The sequence below is a fragment of the Zosterops lateralis genome (assembly GCF_965231275.1).
Source record: "Zosterops lateralis genome assembly, chromosome: 11".
NCBI classification, from domain to species: domain Eukaryota; kingdom Metazoa; phylum Chordata; class Aves; order Passeriformes; family Zosteropidae; genus Zosterops; species Zosterops lateralis.
Genome location: NC_139771.1, coordinates 20,460,710 through 20,478,336, shown reverse-complemented (window position 1 = coordinate 20,478,336; position 17,627 = coordinate 20,460,710). Strand labels below are relative to the sequence as shown.

General features: G+C 46.9%; 1 protein-coding gene across 2 annotated transcripts in view; it reads right to left on the bottom strand.

Annotated features, from left to right (window-relative positions):
* Positions 1 to 4,080: 4,080 nt before the first annotated feature.
* LOC310913719 (contactin-4) overlaps positions 4,081 to 17,627 on the bottom strand; it is a 276,613-nt gene continuing 263,066 nt past the window's right edge. For both annotated transcript variants that reach the window (XM_083869370.1, XM_083869371.1), the window contains 11 exons: positions 17,416 to 17,591; positions 16,254 to 16,374; positions 14,883 to 15,041; positions 12,667 to 12,816; positions 11,756 to 11,826; positions 9,818 to 10,052; positions 8,719 to 8,834; positions 7,482 to 7,668; positions 6,865 to 6,977; positions 5,449 to 5,617; positions 4,081 to 4,293 (listed from right to left, as the gene is read on the bottom strand). In XM_083869370.1, the coding sequence (XP_083725496.1) occupies positions 4,193 to 4,293; positions 5,449 to 5,617; positions 6,865 to 6,977; positions 7,482 to 7,668; positions 8,719 to 8,834; positions 9,818 to 10,052; positions 11,756 to 11,826; positions 12,667 to 12,816; positions 14,883 to 15,041; positions 16,254 to 16,374; positions 17,416 to 17,591 (1,598 nt within the window). In that variant the 3' untranslated portion in view covers positions 4,081 to 4,192. The remainder of the gene's footprint in view (positions 4,294 to 5,448; positions 5,618 to 6,864; positions 6,978 to 7,481; positions 7,669 to 8,718; positions 8,835 to 9,817; positions 10,053 to 11,755; positions 11,827 to 12,666; positions 12,817 to 14,882; positions 15,042 to 16,253; positions 16,375 to 17,415; positions 17,592 to 17,627) is intronic.

Below are 17,627 nucleotides of genomic sequence, written 5' to 3'. Positions count from 1 at the left end.
AGAACATCCATGGCAATGCAGCTCCTGGGTCAAGGCAGGTGTGATTTTGCAGCCAGAGCAGCCTGTGTGGGGACTGTGCATGGCCAGCGTCCTCTGCACTGCACAAAGGGACTTCATCCTGCTCTGTAAGTGCCACTGCACCGTTTTGGGATGGAGGGAAACACCTGGGATCAGCTCAGCTGGTCAGAGCATGGTGCTGAACACACCAGGGTTGTGTTTGATCCCTGTAGGGACCACTGGACTCAATCCTGGTGGGTCTTGTCCACTCAGAATATTCTGTGATTCCCTGATCTGTCTCAGGACTTTATAAAAACACCAGAAACTTCAGGATTTTGTAGGTTATTTAAGACAAAAGTTAGTTTGCTTGTGCACCTGATAATACAGTTAGAACCTGTGAGCAAACCCACACTGTGCCTGCTCCTTCTGTGCCCTCAGCTACCACATTTCAGGGTAAAACAGAGCTCACACCCCTGAGAGAGAGAATTTCAGCCTTTCAGTGTAAAACAGAGCTTCACCTGTGATTCTCACACTGCTGAGAGAGGGAATTTCAGCCTTTCAGTGTAAAACAGAGCTTCACCTGTGATTCTCACACCCCTGAGAGAGGGAATCCTGCTGGGCTGGGTGGGATCCCTGTTCCCCAGGACCTCAGCACTCACTGGAGGCTCCTTTTCCATCCAAGGCTGTTTTTCAGGCTCTGACATCATCTGGCAGCATCAGCAGGAGGACAACAGAGAAGTGTTTGTTCTTCCTGCCATGAGAGATTAAAGCTTAAGAGGGGGAAGAAGAAAAAAAAAAAAAAAAAAAGAGAAAAAAATGGCATAAACAGATAAACTTCCTCAATTGCAAAGACAAAACAAAACGAACTATGAAATCCTCCTGATCTTGCAGAATTCCTTCTAATTCCAAGAAAGCTCCTGGGTTAAACGTGTTAACAAAGAAGAAAAATAAAGGTTTCATCCAGCCAAAAAGTTCTTTGGGAGGTGCCTAAAGAAATGGAGTTCTCAGGTACTGCAGACTAAAAATAATTATAATAAATGAGCCAGTTCTCATCTGGGTGAAGTGGCATTGCTCCATCAGAATTAATGTAGCTCATTAATATCCCATTTGTGCCTCCAATGTCTCTCCTGCATGTGCTTTCAATGGATTTGAGGGGCCCGACTTTAACACTCTTAAAATCAGAATTTCATTGGTAAAAATCCTAAAAATGAGACTAAAGAGAATTCACTTCTTGGAATGTATTTAATGTCAAGTGGTCTAATAAATAAATAAGGTTTCTACACATAACTCCATTCCCATTAATGACAGAGATGAATGCAATATATTTAAATATATTTTGCATGGCAGATCCTTGGTAATCCCAGGATGGCAGGGCTGGATGGCTTGGAGAACCACACTTCTACTCATGCTAGTAAATAAATCCAGCCTGGTGTAAAGCAGGAGTAGCTGCATTTCCCCAGGCAGGCGGCAGGTCCAGCCCACTCACCTTCAGTGGCTGTGCTGGGATCTCACATCCTGGAGAACCAAAGTGCAGGATGAGGACAATTCCTGGCTGAGCTCCTCCTCATGGTCATGATCCCTGGAGCAAAATCCTCATTCCAGAGGGAAAAACGAATTTATCCAGGATCCCAAATCCTCATTCCAGAGGGAAAAAGGGATTTGTCCAGGATCCTTGGAGTAAAATCCTCATTCCAGAGGGAAAAAGGAGTTTATCCAAGCTCCCAAATCCTCATTCCAGAGAGAAAAAGGAATTTATCCAGGATCCCAGTCCACACCCAAGGCAGTGCCATCACCACACCAAATCTCCAGCCTCTAATTCCCACAGCACAGAATTATTCATTGCTTTTTTTTCTCTTCAAACCCATCTCCCAACCCTCTCATTCCTCCTGCCCATCTCTCCCTGCTGCCTCCAGGAGAGCAGCCCCAGGAGCTGCTCCTCGCCTGCCCCTGGAAATGACAATTTCACTTTTCTTTTTAAAAATGGAATTGTGCCACTGGGCCAGTTTATTTTTCTCCTTCGTCATTGCCAAGTGCAGCGTTGCTCCTTTGAAATGCAGAGAGCACCGTTCAACTCCTGCCCCTGAAAGGATTAGAAATGTGCTTTTGGGTGGATTTAGAGGTTTCAAGCTCCCAAAACTCCTCAGGATTCCCCAGGATGAGCAGAGGGAGTGTCTGGAAGGGCTTTGCTCCACCACAGGGTCAGAGATGCTCCAGCAGCACCATCCCCATGAGCCTGGACAGCTCAACAAAACAAACCCAAAATTCACCTGCTCACATTTATTTTTGTCAGTTTTGGGAGTGGAATTAGAGCAGAGGTGTATGAATAGATTTTTTTTTTTTTTTTTTTTTTTTTTTTTTTTTTTTTTGGTACCTCCAGAAAATTTTGATTTAAACCAACTCTTGTATCTTCACATCAGTGACAGTCTCAGCAGGTTCTCAGGGGAAATTTCTCACTGGGCAAAGAGTGGAGGAAAAAGGCTCCTGGAGGACAAGTATCTTTACAAATGACAGAATATTTATTACCAATACCTTTAAAAAAAGATTACATCTGCTAGATCACTGATAAATATCATTTACACCGGGGAGAAAACTACAGAAGCTTTTTTTTTTTTTTTTTTTTTTTAATTTCACTTTTCTTGGTTTTGTGGATTTTTTTTTTTAAAGGTTTTTCTTATTTTATTTTTTTTTTTTTTATACATAGAAGTAACCATATCAAACTAAGAAAGGAACACAGCTTGAAATACTGACAATATTTCTCTGGTCAACACCCCTGACTTTTACACAAGTGGAATCCTGATTATGAGTTACTGAATAAATATATTTAGAAGGTCTAAAAGTTTTAACTGTAGTATTTTGTAAGCAAAAAAGACAAGTTACAGGCAAATTCAAGCTATCAGGAGAGAGGAAAAAAAAAATAAAATAAATAAATACCACTGCAGCGCATTGAAAGTTGAAAATTGTATAGAAAATTCCGTTGCCTTTTCCAGCGTTATCCCGTCCCGACTTACAAAATTCCCCGTAGTAACAAACAGTCCTTCTCTTGAGAAGAATTATTCCCGTGTGGATATTTCTGGTGTGACTCTGCTCTGCCTCCAGGCGTCTGGGAAGAGTTTCTGAGGAAAGGCAAACTTCCAGCAGGGATCTCACGGGAGGAGATTCCCACTTTTCCATGGATAACCCGGAGCCGCTCCCGCTCCCGTTCCCAAGTGTTCTCTGGAGAGTGGAGTTACCAAGGATGAGGAGTTGGGTCCCAAAGGAGGAACCCAGAGCAGCTTTCTGTCTCAGAGTGTTCTGATTTCCTTGGAATTAATCCCCAAAACATGAAGGATTTCCTTGGAACGAGATCTCCAAAGGGTTGGGCTGTGGCCGTCCCGTTGTGCCGCCCCTGGCAGAGGTCACAGCTTTGCAGGATCCTCGTTTTCCCACCCAATCTGATGCTCATTATGCTCAAGAAAAAGCAATTTCACAGCCCCCTCCTCGCTGCACCACGCTGGAACATTGGCTACGTGTCCTGTAGTCCACAACCAACCAAAAAAAACCCACGTGGTTTTGATTTTTTTTTCCAAAATTCTGCTTTTCCGAGGGTTTTGAGTTTATCCTGCTCAGAGCTGTGGACAGAAGGTGTGTCAGGAGCACTGGGTCCAGCAGCTGGAACTGCCAGTGCAAAGCTCAGCCTGTTACAATCTGGGTCTGTAAAAATGTACAGTCACCTCCAGCCAATTGGCCAAGAACAACTTGGAACTCTCCGTCGTCAAAAGGAAAAAAATCCCAAACAATATTTCCGTGATAATGTCGTCCGTAGTGATTTTTTTTTTTTTTTTAATATATATAGCAGAGGAAAAAAAATTAATATCTACATCATATGTTAACTTTAAAAAATTCTATAAAACACTAAATATATAATAAAAAATATGCATATAAGGACATATGTAAACTGCTTTGGTAACATCGTATTACAGATGTTTTCAGTGCATTGCAGAGTTTCCAAGGAAACTTCAGACAAAGCTATATTTGCTTTGAGGAAGTACTGTATAATGTCATTCCTAAAGAAGCATAAACATTATTATTTTTTTTTTTTTTAAATCCAGTAGTAAGATGTACTCAAACCACAATATTACTTAGTACTGGGTGTCTCCAAAACAACTAGCTAAATGCTGCTTATATTATAAAGAAGAAGTCCTGGATGTCATTGTTGTCATAAACTGGAGCGGGCTGTGAGGGAGATCATGATTGTGCTGAGGGCTGACAGGGTGCAGGCGCTGGAGGTGGACGAGCCCGAGCCTCTGGCGTAGGCATCTGACAGGGGGAAAAGGAGCCAGAGGTGAACAGAGAACAATCCCCGAACTCTTCCTTAACCCACCTCCCACAAGGGTTGAATCCCCTTTCCTCAGGTAAAGCACAACCCCCATGTACAGCCCCCTCCTCTTCATGGTCACCTCTCCAAATGAATTTTTGGTTTCAATTCACACACAGTCACAGAATCACAGAATGTGGAGGTTGGAAGGGACCTTCAAGATCATCGAGTCCAACCCAACCCCAACACCTCAACTGGATCATGGCATCGAGTGCCACATCCAGTTTGCTTTTAAACACATCCAGGGATGGTGACTCCACCACCTCCCCGGGCAGACCATTCCAATATTTAATCACTCTTTCTGTGAAAAACTTCTTAATATCCAACCTATATTTCCCTTGATGCAGCTTGAGATTGTGTCCTCTCATTCTGTCAGTTCCTGCCCCCTCCTCTCACAGTTCTATTACTCCACACTCTTTCTGCTTATCATTATTTGGTATTTTTTGACAATTGCATCATATTCCAGTTGTTCCTTGTGACTCCCATCCTGGAGGAGCCTTGTCCCTGCTCTGTGACCCCTCCTGGCTTGTTCCAGCTCCTCTTCCCTCCCCTGTGCTGCTGATTAAATTCCTCTGCATGCTTTACACAGCCATGCTGGAGAACTCTGCTCTCACCCAGGGTGTTTTTTTTACATCGCTGTAATTTTAATGCCACGTTCCTGCATTGCAGAGGCTCCTGATTTAATGCAGCTTATAAACTGGGGCATTATTAATGGAAGATGGGACATGGAGATTTTGCAAAAGCCATGTTGTGCGATAAAATACTCTTTGTGTTTGTTCTTCTACACCACCTCATTTCCCTGAATAAATATTTATGCATCCAGCACACCATGGGATGTGGCTGTACAGTAACCTTACAGATTTAGAAGCCTCTGCATCCTGTATTTTGTTACAGTGAATTGCAGTGAAACAACACATTCAACGCAGGGAACGGAGAGGGGAAACTGTCTGGAAACCTTGAACACAAATAGAACTGCTTAGGGGGGCGTTTCTTATGGCTGAATCTTGCTTTTGGGATGAGATCAGATCTGGGGGCTGGAATATCTGCTGGTGGCACAGAGCCCAGTCCCTCCCCATCCAATCCCTCCCCATCCTTACTGGAAATCTTTGGGATTCGGATCTGCTCGCTGCTGCTGCCGTCGCCGCCGTCGCTGAAGGGTTTGATCTCGATGATGTAATCCTCCTCAAAGGGCAGGGACAGCTCCACTGAGGTTTTGTTTGTCTCTATGACAGACGTGCTGCCCTGCCTGTTCCACCTGTACAGGACCTGTGGCCGAGGGAGAGACAACAGGAGGTAGAAAGGGCAGAGCTGCCCCTTGTCCTCAGGGCTGTCCACCTTGGGGTGGTCAGAGGTGCTGCTGCTGCTCTTTCCCTGCCCTTGATGCCCAGGCAGGGTCTGGTCACACAGGGGACATGGGGGATGTACTGGGGACACCAGCACAGAGGTGGCACTGCCTGGGCAGGAGGATGATGGTGATCAGCATCACCCAACACCTTCTGGAGCCCTCAGAGAAACCTTGACCTTGGTCAAGCTAAAATAAACCTTTATAAAAGTAATAACTTCTTTATAGAGGTCAGAAACTCCTTATAATGCTGCATCTGAGTTGGGATATTTGATGCAGTGCCACCAATGGTTTCCCAGAATAAATGACTTTTGTGAATGACCTTCTGAGCTGTGGGAGTTGTACTAATTTAGATCATAAATTGTGGCATAAAACACAAGATTTCTAGGCAAAAAGAAGAAAACCAGGCAATGTTTTGCTATGATTCAGGAAATAAATCCATGTGGCTGTGCTATCCTTACAGTAAGTTAAAGGAGAATGTTTTAGAAACCCTCTAGATGCTTCTCCAGGGTGATGAGTGTCTCTCTCCCCCTCTTTCCACTGGCTCCTTAATTTGCATTTCAAACCTAAAATATGTAGTGAAAAGCTGGTCCAGATTGCTGAGGTTCATCTGAGGTTTGGACTAAAAACCCTGAGGAATGACTTATTTTCGATGAGCCCATACAGAGCACCACAGACACTTAAAAGTTGGTGCAGGAATTGAGGGGAGCTGGCACAGGCTCTCCATGTGCTGCCATTCCAGGCTGAGAATAAACCATGGAGCATGGCCAGGGCCTTCCCTGGCTCAGGCTCTGGTGAGAAATGTTTGCACAACTCCAACCTCAGGGCAACATTTTTTGGGCTAAATGAAACCCTTGTGGAAGGTGATGGGGCTGAACTCTTCCCAAGGTTTCTCTCTAGTTGAATTATGTCCTATTACATCTGCTTCTAATGAGGATTCTCTTTCTTCTCCTCTTGGCTTGGCTTTCTGAAGGAAATGGGAGCTATTAAATAAAGCTTTTTATTTATCTGCAATTAAAGAGCCAAGTGCAGCCTTGGGGAAATTTCCAGGGACAGCAGGAGGAAAGTCCTGCAGGAAAAACGTGCTCACATCCACAGGCCTGGCTCTGGCTTTGGAGGAATGCCCCAGATCTGACCCGGGAAATCATGGAAGTCCCATGGAAATACTCACTTTGTAGCCTCTCACTTCTGACTCGTTGTCCAAGGCTTTCACCTGGTCCCAGTTCAGGATGATCTTGGAGTCGGATGAATTCCACACGATGTTCCCGGGGGGCTGACTCGGTGCTACACCAAAAAATAGACCAGCACCACGTTACTGAGGAGAATCAACTCCCAGCTGGATCCCCTCCAGGGCCAGTGGGGCTTCCAGAGCACAGCTGAGCCTGCCCAGAGCCCTGTCCCTCAGGAAAACTAACGAGCTGCTTCACTGATCTGTGTCCTCAAGGTCACGGGAGGTGTGACACGACACGGGGCTTGAAATGAAAAAACGATTCAGTCACTTGCTCAACATGCCCGAGACCAGAGGGGAAAAAAGCCCTCTTGAACACTGAGATAAATATTTAATTTGCCTGCACAGCTGTGATTTCGGTTTTGCATGCTCTGCTTGCTTAACACCGGGAAAAAAACCTCACGGAAAAGAAAAATCAAATAAAAAAGGCCGAGCTTGGTAAATCTGCACAAAAACCTGGTAAGGAGAAGTCTGACAACTCCTTCAGCCTCAGGAGATGTGGGAAATGAGAGAAGGGAGCAATGGCTGGACTCTTCCAGGGTGTCCATCCCAACACTCACGCGGCTTTTTGGTGGTGACGTTGACGGCGGCGCTGGAGGGGCCGGTGCCCGCCGTGTTGTAGGCTCTGACTGCCAGGTGGTAGAGGGCATTGCCCCTCAGGTTGCTGACCCTGGTGGAGGTCTGGTTCCCCACCGTCCTGATCCTCCTGGCGCTCTCCTCCTTCTCGTCGTGCCGCCAGCAGCGCACCTGGGGGGCAGAGCGGGGCTGGTGGCAGTGCCCGGCCCCAAGGGGATGGCAGAGCCCCTTTGTCCCTGTCACCCACCCAGGGCTGCTCCCAGGGACAGCTCCTGCTCCTGCCACCATCGCTGGTCCTGATGGGGACCAGCCCCAGCGCTCCCTCCCCAAGCCTGGCCATGGCAGCACCTTCAGGGAGGGCTCCATTTCCAGCCAGATCCTGCACGGAAAGGTGGGATTTTTACCTTGTAAGGGAATGGTGGAATTTTTATCTTGTAAGAGAAAGGTGGGATTTTTAGCCATGTGAGAGAATGGTAGAATTTTCCTTGAAAGAGAAAGGTGGAATTTTAACCGTGTGAGAGGAAGGTGGATTTTTTTAACATTGTAAGATAAAGGTGGAATTTTTAACCATGTGAGAGGAAGGTGGAATTTTTAACCATGTAAGAGAAAGGTGGAATTTTAAACCTTGTAAGAGAATGGTGGAATTTTTAACCCTGTGAAAGAATGGTGGAATTTTTATCTTGTAAGAGAAAGGTGGGATTTTTAGCCATGTGAGAGAATGGTAGAATTTTCCTTGAAAGAGAAAGGCGGAATTTTAACTGTGTGAGAGGAAGGTGGAATTTTTAACCATGTAAGAAAAAGGTGGAATTTTTAACCATGTGAGAGAAAGGTGGAATTTTTACCTTGTAAGAGAAAGGTGGGATTTTAAACCTTGTAAAAGAATGGTAGAATTTTTAACCATGTGAGAGAATGGTGGAATTTTTAAACCATGTGAGAGAATGGTGGAATCTTTAACCTTGTGAGAGAAAGGTGGAATTTTTAACCATGTGGGAGAAAGGTGGAATTTTTAAGCATGTGAGAGAATGATGGGATTTTTGACCGTGTGAGAGAAATCTCTTGTGCACTAAAGAGGCAAAGAGGAGCAAATCCACTTGAGGAACACACCTATCACTGTTCCCAACACCACTACACACACCCGTGGCAGGAGGAGCAGCACGAGGACATCTGTGTGTCCCCTCAAGGCTTGCTGCTGGCAGGATGCTGCACTCATGTTTCCCATACCTCATATCCCTGTATTCTTCCTTTGTGCTGGTTCTCCCACGGGGGAGCCCAAGAAACTTCGACGTCTGAGGCAGAAAGGCTCCTGGCCAAAACAGTGGTTGGGGCTCTCGTTGGCTCTGGGCAGTTAAAAATAGAAGTGAGACTTTTCAGCTCTATGCTCAATTACTCCTGAACGTCAGGGGATTTATTTTCCTCACTGCACAAGGAGGGAAGCAAACAAATGTCCACATTTCAAACCCATGGCCTGTCAGGCTGTGCTGGGCCTCTTCTTCAGAAATAATAAGATGTCATTACTAAACTCAGCCCAGGATACCATGTCCTGTAATTAGGACAAGTGGGAACATTTTCTAATCAGTGGCCATTAATTCACACTAAACCTCTGCGGAATTCTCCCCAGATTACATATTACTTTCCCATTAATATCAAAAGATTTCATTAGGATTAACTCTATTTTAACGACCACCAGAAGAATTAATCACGGGTGGCCATTTGTTATAAATCAGAGCGAGGCTGAGCTATCAAAGGATGTGGCAAGGTGGGAGACCAAACCCTTTGAGACCCTGCAGCAGGGGATGGGGAAAGGAGGTGGGGAGGGCTCATCTATCTGTACCTTCCTCTGCCAAGGTGGAGACCAAACCCTGAAGCATGAGATGGGGGAAAGGAGGTGAGGAAGACTCATCTCTACCTTTCCTGGTCAAGGTGGAGACCAAACCCTTTGAGACTGCAGCAGGGGATGGGGGAAAGGAGGTGGAGAGGGCTCATCTATCTGTACCTTCCTCTGCCAAAGTGGAGACCAAACCCTTTGTGACCCTGCAGCAGGGGATGGGGGAAAGGAGGTGAGGAAGGCTCATCTCTACTTTCCTCTGTCAAGGTGGAGACCAAACCCTGAAGCAAGGGATGGGGAAGAGGAGGCAGGGAGGGCTCACCTCTGCCTTCCTCTGCCAAGGTGGAGACAGACCAAACCCTTTGAGACCTTGCAACACGGCATGGGGCAGAGGAGGGTTCATATCTACCTTCCTCTGCACAGGTGGGAGACCAAACCCTTTGAGACCTTGTAGCATGAGATGGGGGAAAGGAGGTGAGGAAGACTCATCTCTACCTTCCTCTGCCGAGTAGACGACGGTGACGGGGCTGAAGGAGCCCTCCCCCTTGTTGTTGTAGACGCCCACTTTGACCTCGTAGGGCGAGAAGGGCGGCAGGCTCTCGTTGCGGAACACGTAGCGGGCGGCGTCCGGCGAGGCCACCACGGTCTGCATCCAGCTGACCGTGCCCAGGGGACGGAAGGCCACCACGTAGCCAAAGCCACCCCCGTTCTGCAGCTCCTCGGGCACCGTCTGTGGGCAGGGACAAACAGGGGCTGCAGGGTGTGCTGACCTTCCTGGCTGCACCCTGGAGTTCCTCATCCTTCAGAGGACTTGATGGTCTCAGAGGTCTTTTCCAACCTAGATGATGCTGTGATTCTGTGATGATTTTGTGATTCTGTGATGATTCTGTGATTCTGAGAATATGTGATTTTGTGATTATGTGATTCTCTGATTCTGATATTCTGAGATTACGTGATTCTGTGATGATTCTGTGAATCTGTGATTTTGCGATTGTGTGATGATTCTGTGATTCTGAAATTCTGTGATTTTGAGATTATGCAATGATTCTGAAATTCTGTGATTCTGTGATTCTGTGATGATTCTGTCATTCTATGAACACAGCACTACAGACAGAAGTGTAGGGGGTCCTGCCTCACATCCAACCTGAACTCGTCCCCTCCTGCCTGCACTGGAGCCTTTCTCCATGAAACCAGAAGCAGCACCTCCAGGAGACACTTCTCCTAAAGCTTATTTCCCTTCCTTCCCTGACTAGATGGGACCCCCATTGCTGATGTAATTTTAGGCTTTGTGAAGGTTTTTGGAATTTTTGTAATTTTTGTAATTTTTGGAATTGAGGTTTGCTGGGGTGAAGCAAGGACACAGCTCCTGCTTTCCCAACATGTGCAGCCACTCTCATGCCTTTGGGATCACAAGTGGAGCCCCAAAGAACACACCCAGGACACACTGGGACTTCCTACTCTGAGGCTGGCAGCCCCTAAAAAGCTGCACTAAACCCAAAGGTTCCAGTATTAAATAATCCATAATTATGGGCCACCCTCCCTGAGATGTCCATGGAGCTTCAGCACAGGTTGGTGCTGGTGACTGCATCCTATTGTTGTAAGAGAAAGAAAAGGCTCTGGACATTTAAAAGAGTAAAAGCCACTCTTCTATCAAAACACAAATTATATTTTGTGCAAATCACATCTCGAACCAATGGCTGATGTTCTGGCCATGTGTGTTTTTGAAACATAAATGCAGCATCTTTAGGAGACACGGCGTAACTAATTAGTCCAACAGAGGAGGAAATTTAGCACATTGAGCTGTGTGGTGAGGACGAAAACCCATTTATAGGTTTTTAATAACCTCAGAAATATCTCTGGCGATTCATCCTGCCAGCTTGGTCAGAAATAGTGCTAAATGGAAGCGTTAGCATGTCTGGTGCAGTTCATTATTAGGAGAAATATGCCAGCTGCATCGCATCACAACACAAAAATATGAGCAGACAAATGGCTAAAGTTCTAACCCCGTCTGCCTTAAGGAATATTAAACATTTCTCATCTCTGCATCTCCTCTCTCTGGCTGCCATCAGCAGCAGTGAAAGCCCAGCCTGCCTTGTGCTGGCTCTGAACTGTTTGCTGCCTTGTGTCCCAGGGAGGAGGAGGAGGAGGGAGGAAGGTGGGAGCCAGCACAGCAATTCTCCACCAGGTCAGAATGTTCCAAACCTGTTTTACCCCTCAGGTGGCTCCTGGCCATCCACATTTTGCCATGAGGATGTGCTCAGAGTCAGGGAGAGCTGAGTTGGTGGTAAATCCTGCTCCCCTTGGTCCCTGCTCCCATTTCCCTGGGCCCATCCTTTTGCTCCATCTGCTCAGCTGGGCTGTTTTCATCACACAATCTGGGCTTTTTTTACTGCCAACCCTTTGAAATGCACACAAGGCTGGAGTGAGACTCACCTCCCAGGTAATGACCAGCTCAGACTTGCTGCCTCCACCTCCACTGACATTAGCTGGGGTCACCTCAGGGACTGCAAAAAAAATTAAAAAAAATGCAGAAGATGGATGTGACAGCTTTGAAACCCACATGGAGATGGAACAGAGCTGTGCAGCAACAGGACACTGCTGCCCTTCCCCTGCTGCTGCCAGGAATTGTTAACATGACTAATTTGCCATGGCAAACAGCACATTAAAAGTATGTCAATAATAGTACATTAAAAGTATGTCAATTAACTCGTGCATTCAGCCTCTAATTGTTTGGTTTAAACATTTGTCCTCCATTAAAAGAGGTCTTTTACTTATTTTCCTGTTTCATATTCAGTTCCTCTATGGGCTGCAACAGAACCTGCCAGGGCTTTTCTGTAGGAACTGACAGGGGTCAGAATATGATTCTCAGGCTCCAGGCAGTGCCTTGAAGCCTGTGGGAAACCCAAGGACAAAACTCTCTCAGTCTGGCCTGGGAAAACATGAGGAGAAACCCAAACCAATCCCTATGAACAATCCCTATAGATATCATCCTCCTCCTCCTGACACCTGCTGTTCTTCCAACTCATTTACTGGTAGAGATATTTACAAAACGGTGGTGCCCTAAAGGACCAACCCTATTCTTTGTACCCAAACACTCTATAAAAGAATCTGGGACCAACCCAATTCTTTGTACCCAAACAGAATCTGGGACCAATCCTATTCTTTGTACCCAAACACTGTATAAAAGAATCTGTCTCTCAATACACTTTGCTCTGAGCCCTCTGAAGAAATCAGAGTTCTACCTGTGGTTACATGAACCCTCCTGAATCCTAGCGATGCTTCCCCACAACTGAGGCATCTCTTGGCATTTATTGCACCAGGATTTCCCCCCCAGCAGCACTTACGAGCCTCCTCAGTTCTCCTCTTCTCCGAGGGCCTGCTGGGCTCCCCGATCCCGATCAGGTTGGCGGCCACCACGCGGAACTCGTACTCCACCCACGGGTTCAGCCCCACCACCGTGGCCGTGAACGTCCTGCCATCGATGAGCTCTGGAACTGGGGGGGCAAGGAAACCCATTGGGATATTAAAGTAATGCTAGGAAAAAGGCACAGGAAATATTGTTCCCCATCACTGTGGCTGTGAATGTCCTGCCATCGATGAGCTCTGGAACTGGGGGGGCAAGGAAATCCATTGGTGTATTAAAAAACTGCTGGGAAAAGGCACAGGGAAATCTTGTTTTCCTGTTCACAAGGAAATCTCATCCCCCACCATTGTGGCTGTGAACATCCTGCCATTGATGATCTCTGGAACTGGGGGTGCAAGGAAACTCATTGGGATATTAAAAATCTACTGGGAAAAAGCTACAGGGAGATCTCATCCCCCACCACTGTCATTGTGAACGTCCTGCCATCAATGAGCTCTGGAACTAGGGGTCCAAAAAATCCCACAGTGATGTTAAAAAACTGCTGGGAAAAAGGCACAGGGAAATCTTGTTCCCCATCACTGTGGTTGTGAATGAGCTCTGGAACTAGGGGTGCAAGGAAACCCATTGGAATGTTAAAAACTGCTGGTAAAAAGGCACAGAGAAATATTGTTCCCCATCACTGTGGTTGTGAATGTCCTGCCATTGATGAGCTCTAGAACTAGGGGTGCAAGGAAACCCACTGGGATGTTAAAATAGTGCTGGGAAAAAGGTACAGGGAAATCTTGTTTCCTTAAAGGTGAGGGCTTAACATCAGTACCAAAGAGGATTAATAAACTTTCTCTCATGTTTCTATTTTGCCAAAGAGGCAGCATTAAACCCCTGTGCTTTTAGCCCAGAAATTCCTGCCAAAGATTCTCCAAAATTGCCACAGTTTGGAAACAAAGTGCCAAGACAACAGGTTTGGAGGGTCTTTATTTTTTCTCTTTTTAAAACACACTGTTGTCTCTGCTTAACGGTTACTGGAACTAAATTAACCCCTGACGGAATGAGCAATCACATCGTGGGATTTTTCCCTCTATCAGGAAAATAATTCTCCTTGAAGATAGGCTGGATGACACGGTCTGTCCCTGAGGGATGTCTTTATAGACCACAATTACTGCTGTATATCTCCAGCACAGCAACAAGAGATGGGGATTCATTCTGTTTTCCCTTAAACATTCATGAGAAAAATGGGTGAGTGATGGCACTGAGTGCACCCTTAAATCTTTGGGTTGCCAAACCTGAAACTAGTTAATAAGAGCAGTGCTCTGCAGCCAGGGAAATTGCTTTTTACATCAGAGGTCTGAGATGCTCCAAGAGCCCTGTGTGTGTGCAGAGGGGTGAGTTTGGCATCCCTGGAGTTCTGCAGCCAGGGAAATTGCTTTTTACATCAGAGTTGCTCCAAGCTGCCCTGTGTGTGTGCAGAGAGGTGGGTTTGCCATCCTTGGAGCTCCCTGTGAGCCAGGGAAGTTGCTTTTCCCATCAGGGTTGGTCCAAGCTGCCCTGTGTGTGTGCAGAGGGGAGGGTTTGGAATCCCTGGCGTTCTGAAGCCAGGGAAACTGCTTCTCACATCAATCCTTGTAACAAGGTCTCTTTAAAGTGGAAACTGGCCACTAGCTGGACACTTAAATAGGTTGGCTTGGACATGTTTAAATACACATTAAAAATATATATTTTTTTAAAAAACTTCTGTGTCAGAGCTGCTCCAAGAGCCCTGTGTGGGTGCAGAGGGGTGAGTTTGGCATCTCTGGAGTTCTGAAGCCAGGGAAAATTCTTTTCCCATCAGAGTTGGTCCAAGCTGCCCTATGTGTGTGCAGAGGGGAGGGTTTGGTATCCCTGGAGTTCTGCAGACAGGGAAACTGCTTTTTACATCAGGCCCTGTAACAAGGTCTCTTTAAAGTGGAAACTGGCCACTAGCTGGACACTTAAATAGGTTGGCTTGGACATGTTTAAATACACATTTAAAATAATTAAAGAAAAAAGAACTCTGGGTCAGAGCTGCTCCAAGAGCCCTGTGTGAGTCCAGAGTGGTGGGTTTGGCATCTCTGGAGTTCTGCAGTCAGGGAAATCACTTCTCTCATCAGAGCAGCCCTGTGTGTGTGCAGAGGTGTGGGTTTGGCACCCCTGGAGCTCCCTGGGGCCAGGGAAGGGCCTTACCTGTGCTCACTGCCTGCCAGCCCACGGAGAAGGGTGTCCGTGCCTGCACCACGTACATGGTGATGGGGCTGTGGTTGTCCACCCCCGGCCTCCAGGACAGCTGGGCTGTGGTGTCGGTCACCTCATCGATGGTCACAGCCTCGGGGGGACCTGGGGGACCTGGAGGGGGGCAGGAGAATCCCAGTGACTCCAGGGGGAAGCTCTGGGGTCATCTTCCCCTGCTGGGGACAGAGGTGAGGGGCAGCTCTCTGTGCCTGCCTGGGGCTGGGGGCAGGATGTTCTTGGGGGGTTTTAACCAGGGAAGCTCTGCAGGGAACAGCAGGGCAGGGAGAGCTCCCTCTGCTCCATCCCATGGCCATTGCTGCCCCAGTGCCCTCTGCTCCATCCCGTGGCCATTGCTGCCCCAGTGCCCTCTGCTCCATCCCGTGGCCATTGCTGCCCCAGTGCCCTCTGCTCCATCCCGTGGCCATTGCTGCCCCAGTGCCCTCTGCTCCATCCCGTGGCCATTGCTGCCCCAGTACCCTCTGCTCCATCCCGTGGCCATTGCTGCCCCAGTGGTGCCTGAGGTTCAGTCATAGAGTCCCAGAATGGTTTGGGGTGGAAGGACCTTAAATCCCATCCTGTCCCACCCCTGCCATGGCAGGGACACCTCCCACTGTCCCAGGCTGCTCCAACCCCCATCCAGCCTGGCCTTGGGCATTTCCAGGGATCCAGGCACAGCCACAGCTGCTCTGGGCAGTGTTTTACCACCCCTGGTGTTTTTAGGGAGTGACAAGATCAGTACTTTTATCACCATCAATATTAAATCCCTGTGAGGATTTAATATTCCTCCTGTTTATGAGAACCAAGAATAGCAGGGACAGAGCAGCGCCCAAGTTTGCCTCCCCCAAAGTTAACAAGCAGGAAAATATAAATCAGATTTCTCATAAGGACACAGACTCAGGGTAATTAATTACAGCTTTGTTAAAGTCAGACTTAACACATCACCTGTGCCTGGTAATGAAGAGATCTCGATATATCAATGAAGTCACTAAATCACGTTTATTCTAACAAATAATAACATTTCTTGGCAGGAATGCTGCCAGGAGCTGGATGCTGCTCCTGCTGTACAATTCAGGGCACAAATGGGCTCAGTGGGGCAGGGCTGGCTCTCAGGGCAGGTACCAGAGCTGTGTGGGCTGGGGCTGTTCTGGGAGCACCAGAAACTCTTCCCATGCTCTGGTTGATGCTGTGAAACTCCAGCGTGTGCTTTTTTCTCAGATTAATTACAAGATTCTGGGTTTTCTCTGAGCCCAGAGATTGCAGAAGGCAGGAAAAAAAAAAAATCAAAACTCTACAACAACACCAACAACAGCAGCAAAATTCAAATACCTCTTACAATCAGGTCTGCAGCAGCTGAGAGCTTGTCCACACTTGTTTGCACCATGCAGACGTATTTCCCTGCGTGCTTCAGCTGGATGCTCCTGATCATCAAATCACCAGCTGAATCCTGCTGATAAAGTAAGGGAAAAGTGGTCACAATCACGTTTTAATGAGCCCTAAACATCATTATCACACGAAGGACACTGTGACTAATGGATTTACTTTGTGCTGGCTGATGAAAACATCACATTACAAGCCCTGGAAGGTGAGAGAGGGAACATCCGTAAAATTCTGGCTGCTCCAAGGAGAAAGGTTGGGGTTGTAAAGCACTTTTTCCATTAAAACAACATGACAATGTAGGACAAGTTCACTCTGATTCCTCCTTTTCCTCTCTGGATATCCAATTTTTTTACCCTCTCTGGCATCCAGAGGCCAAAATTGTGTCTCCATCTCTCCTGCAAGGGAAGCCCAGCCCAAATTTGGAGATGATCAGCAGCAGTTTCATGGCTTTGTGTCCCAGCCAGCACTTTGATTGCCCAGCAGTTTTGTGCTAAAGATCATGAGAACAGCACTCTCTGAGGAAATCTTGCCTCACACACCAGCAGTAATTTGTTTTCCAAATGCCAAGTGCATGTCTGATTAACTGTTGAATAGAACTAATTATGTTTCTGGCTGTATTGGATGCTGAGAACCTCTCTCAATTTCTCTCCAGACACAAAGCATTTGATACATTGGGAATCTCAGGGGGAACCTCGTGGTTGTGGCTTTTGGATTGAGGAATAATATTAATAAAGTTTGTAATTTTAGCTTTGTGGGCCAAACAGGAGCAGTCACCCTGAAAAAGCCATGGCTGCTGTTGTGAGCCCTGGGTGTCAATCTGTGAGTTCATCTTTTCATGATTTTGTTTTTTTTTTTTGAAGGGATAAGAGCAAGGCTTGGAAATTGTATCTCCTTTTCCTTTCAGCATTAAATTTCTCTCCTGACAAATGTAAACATGAGCTGTCACCTGCTCTTTAAAACCTCCCTCAGAGCAACATGCAAAACCCTTCCCAGTTTTTTACCCCTGCTGAAAATTTTCCATTTCTTCCCTGTTTTTTCTTGCTGCCTTCATCCCATTCCTTCTGTCAGTGACTTTTTCCACATCACCCACTTTGTCAGATTTAATACTTACCCCTCCCACCCTCTCAAAGTGATCCCCGTCCTTGTCAAAGTCGATGAGGTGCCCGTTGAAGGACCAGGTGAACACGATGTCCAGGGAGTGGTCGTGGGACACCTGGCAGGGCAGGACGATGCTCTCCCCCACTGTGACATCCATGCTGAAAGGGGACACCATCACCCGCGTTGGATCTGTGAACAACAAGGAAAAGAGGGAAAAAAGGGATT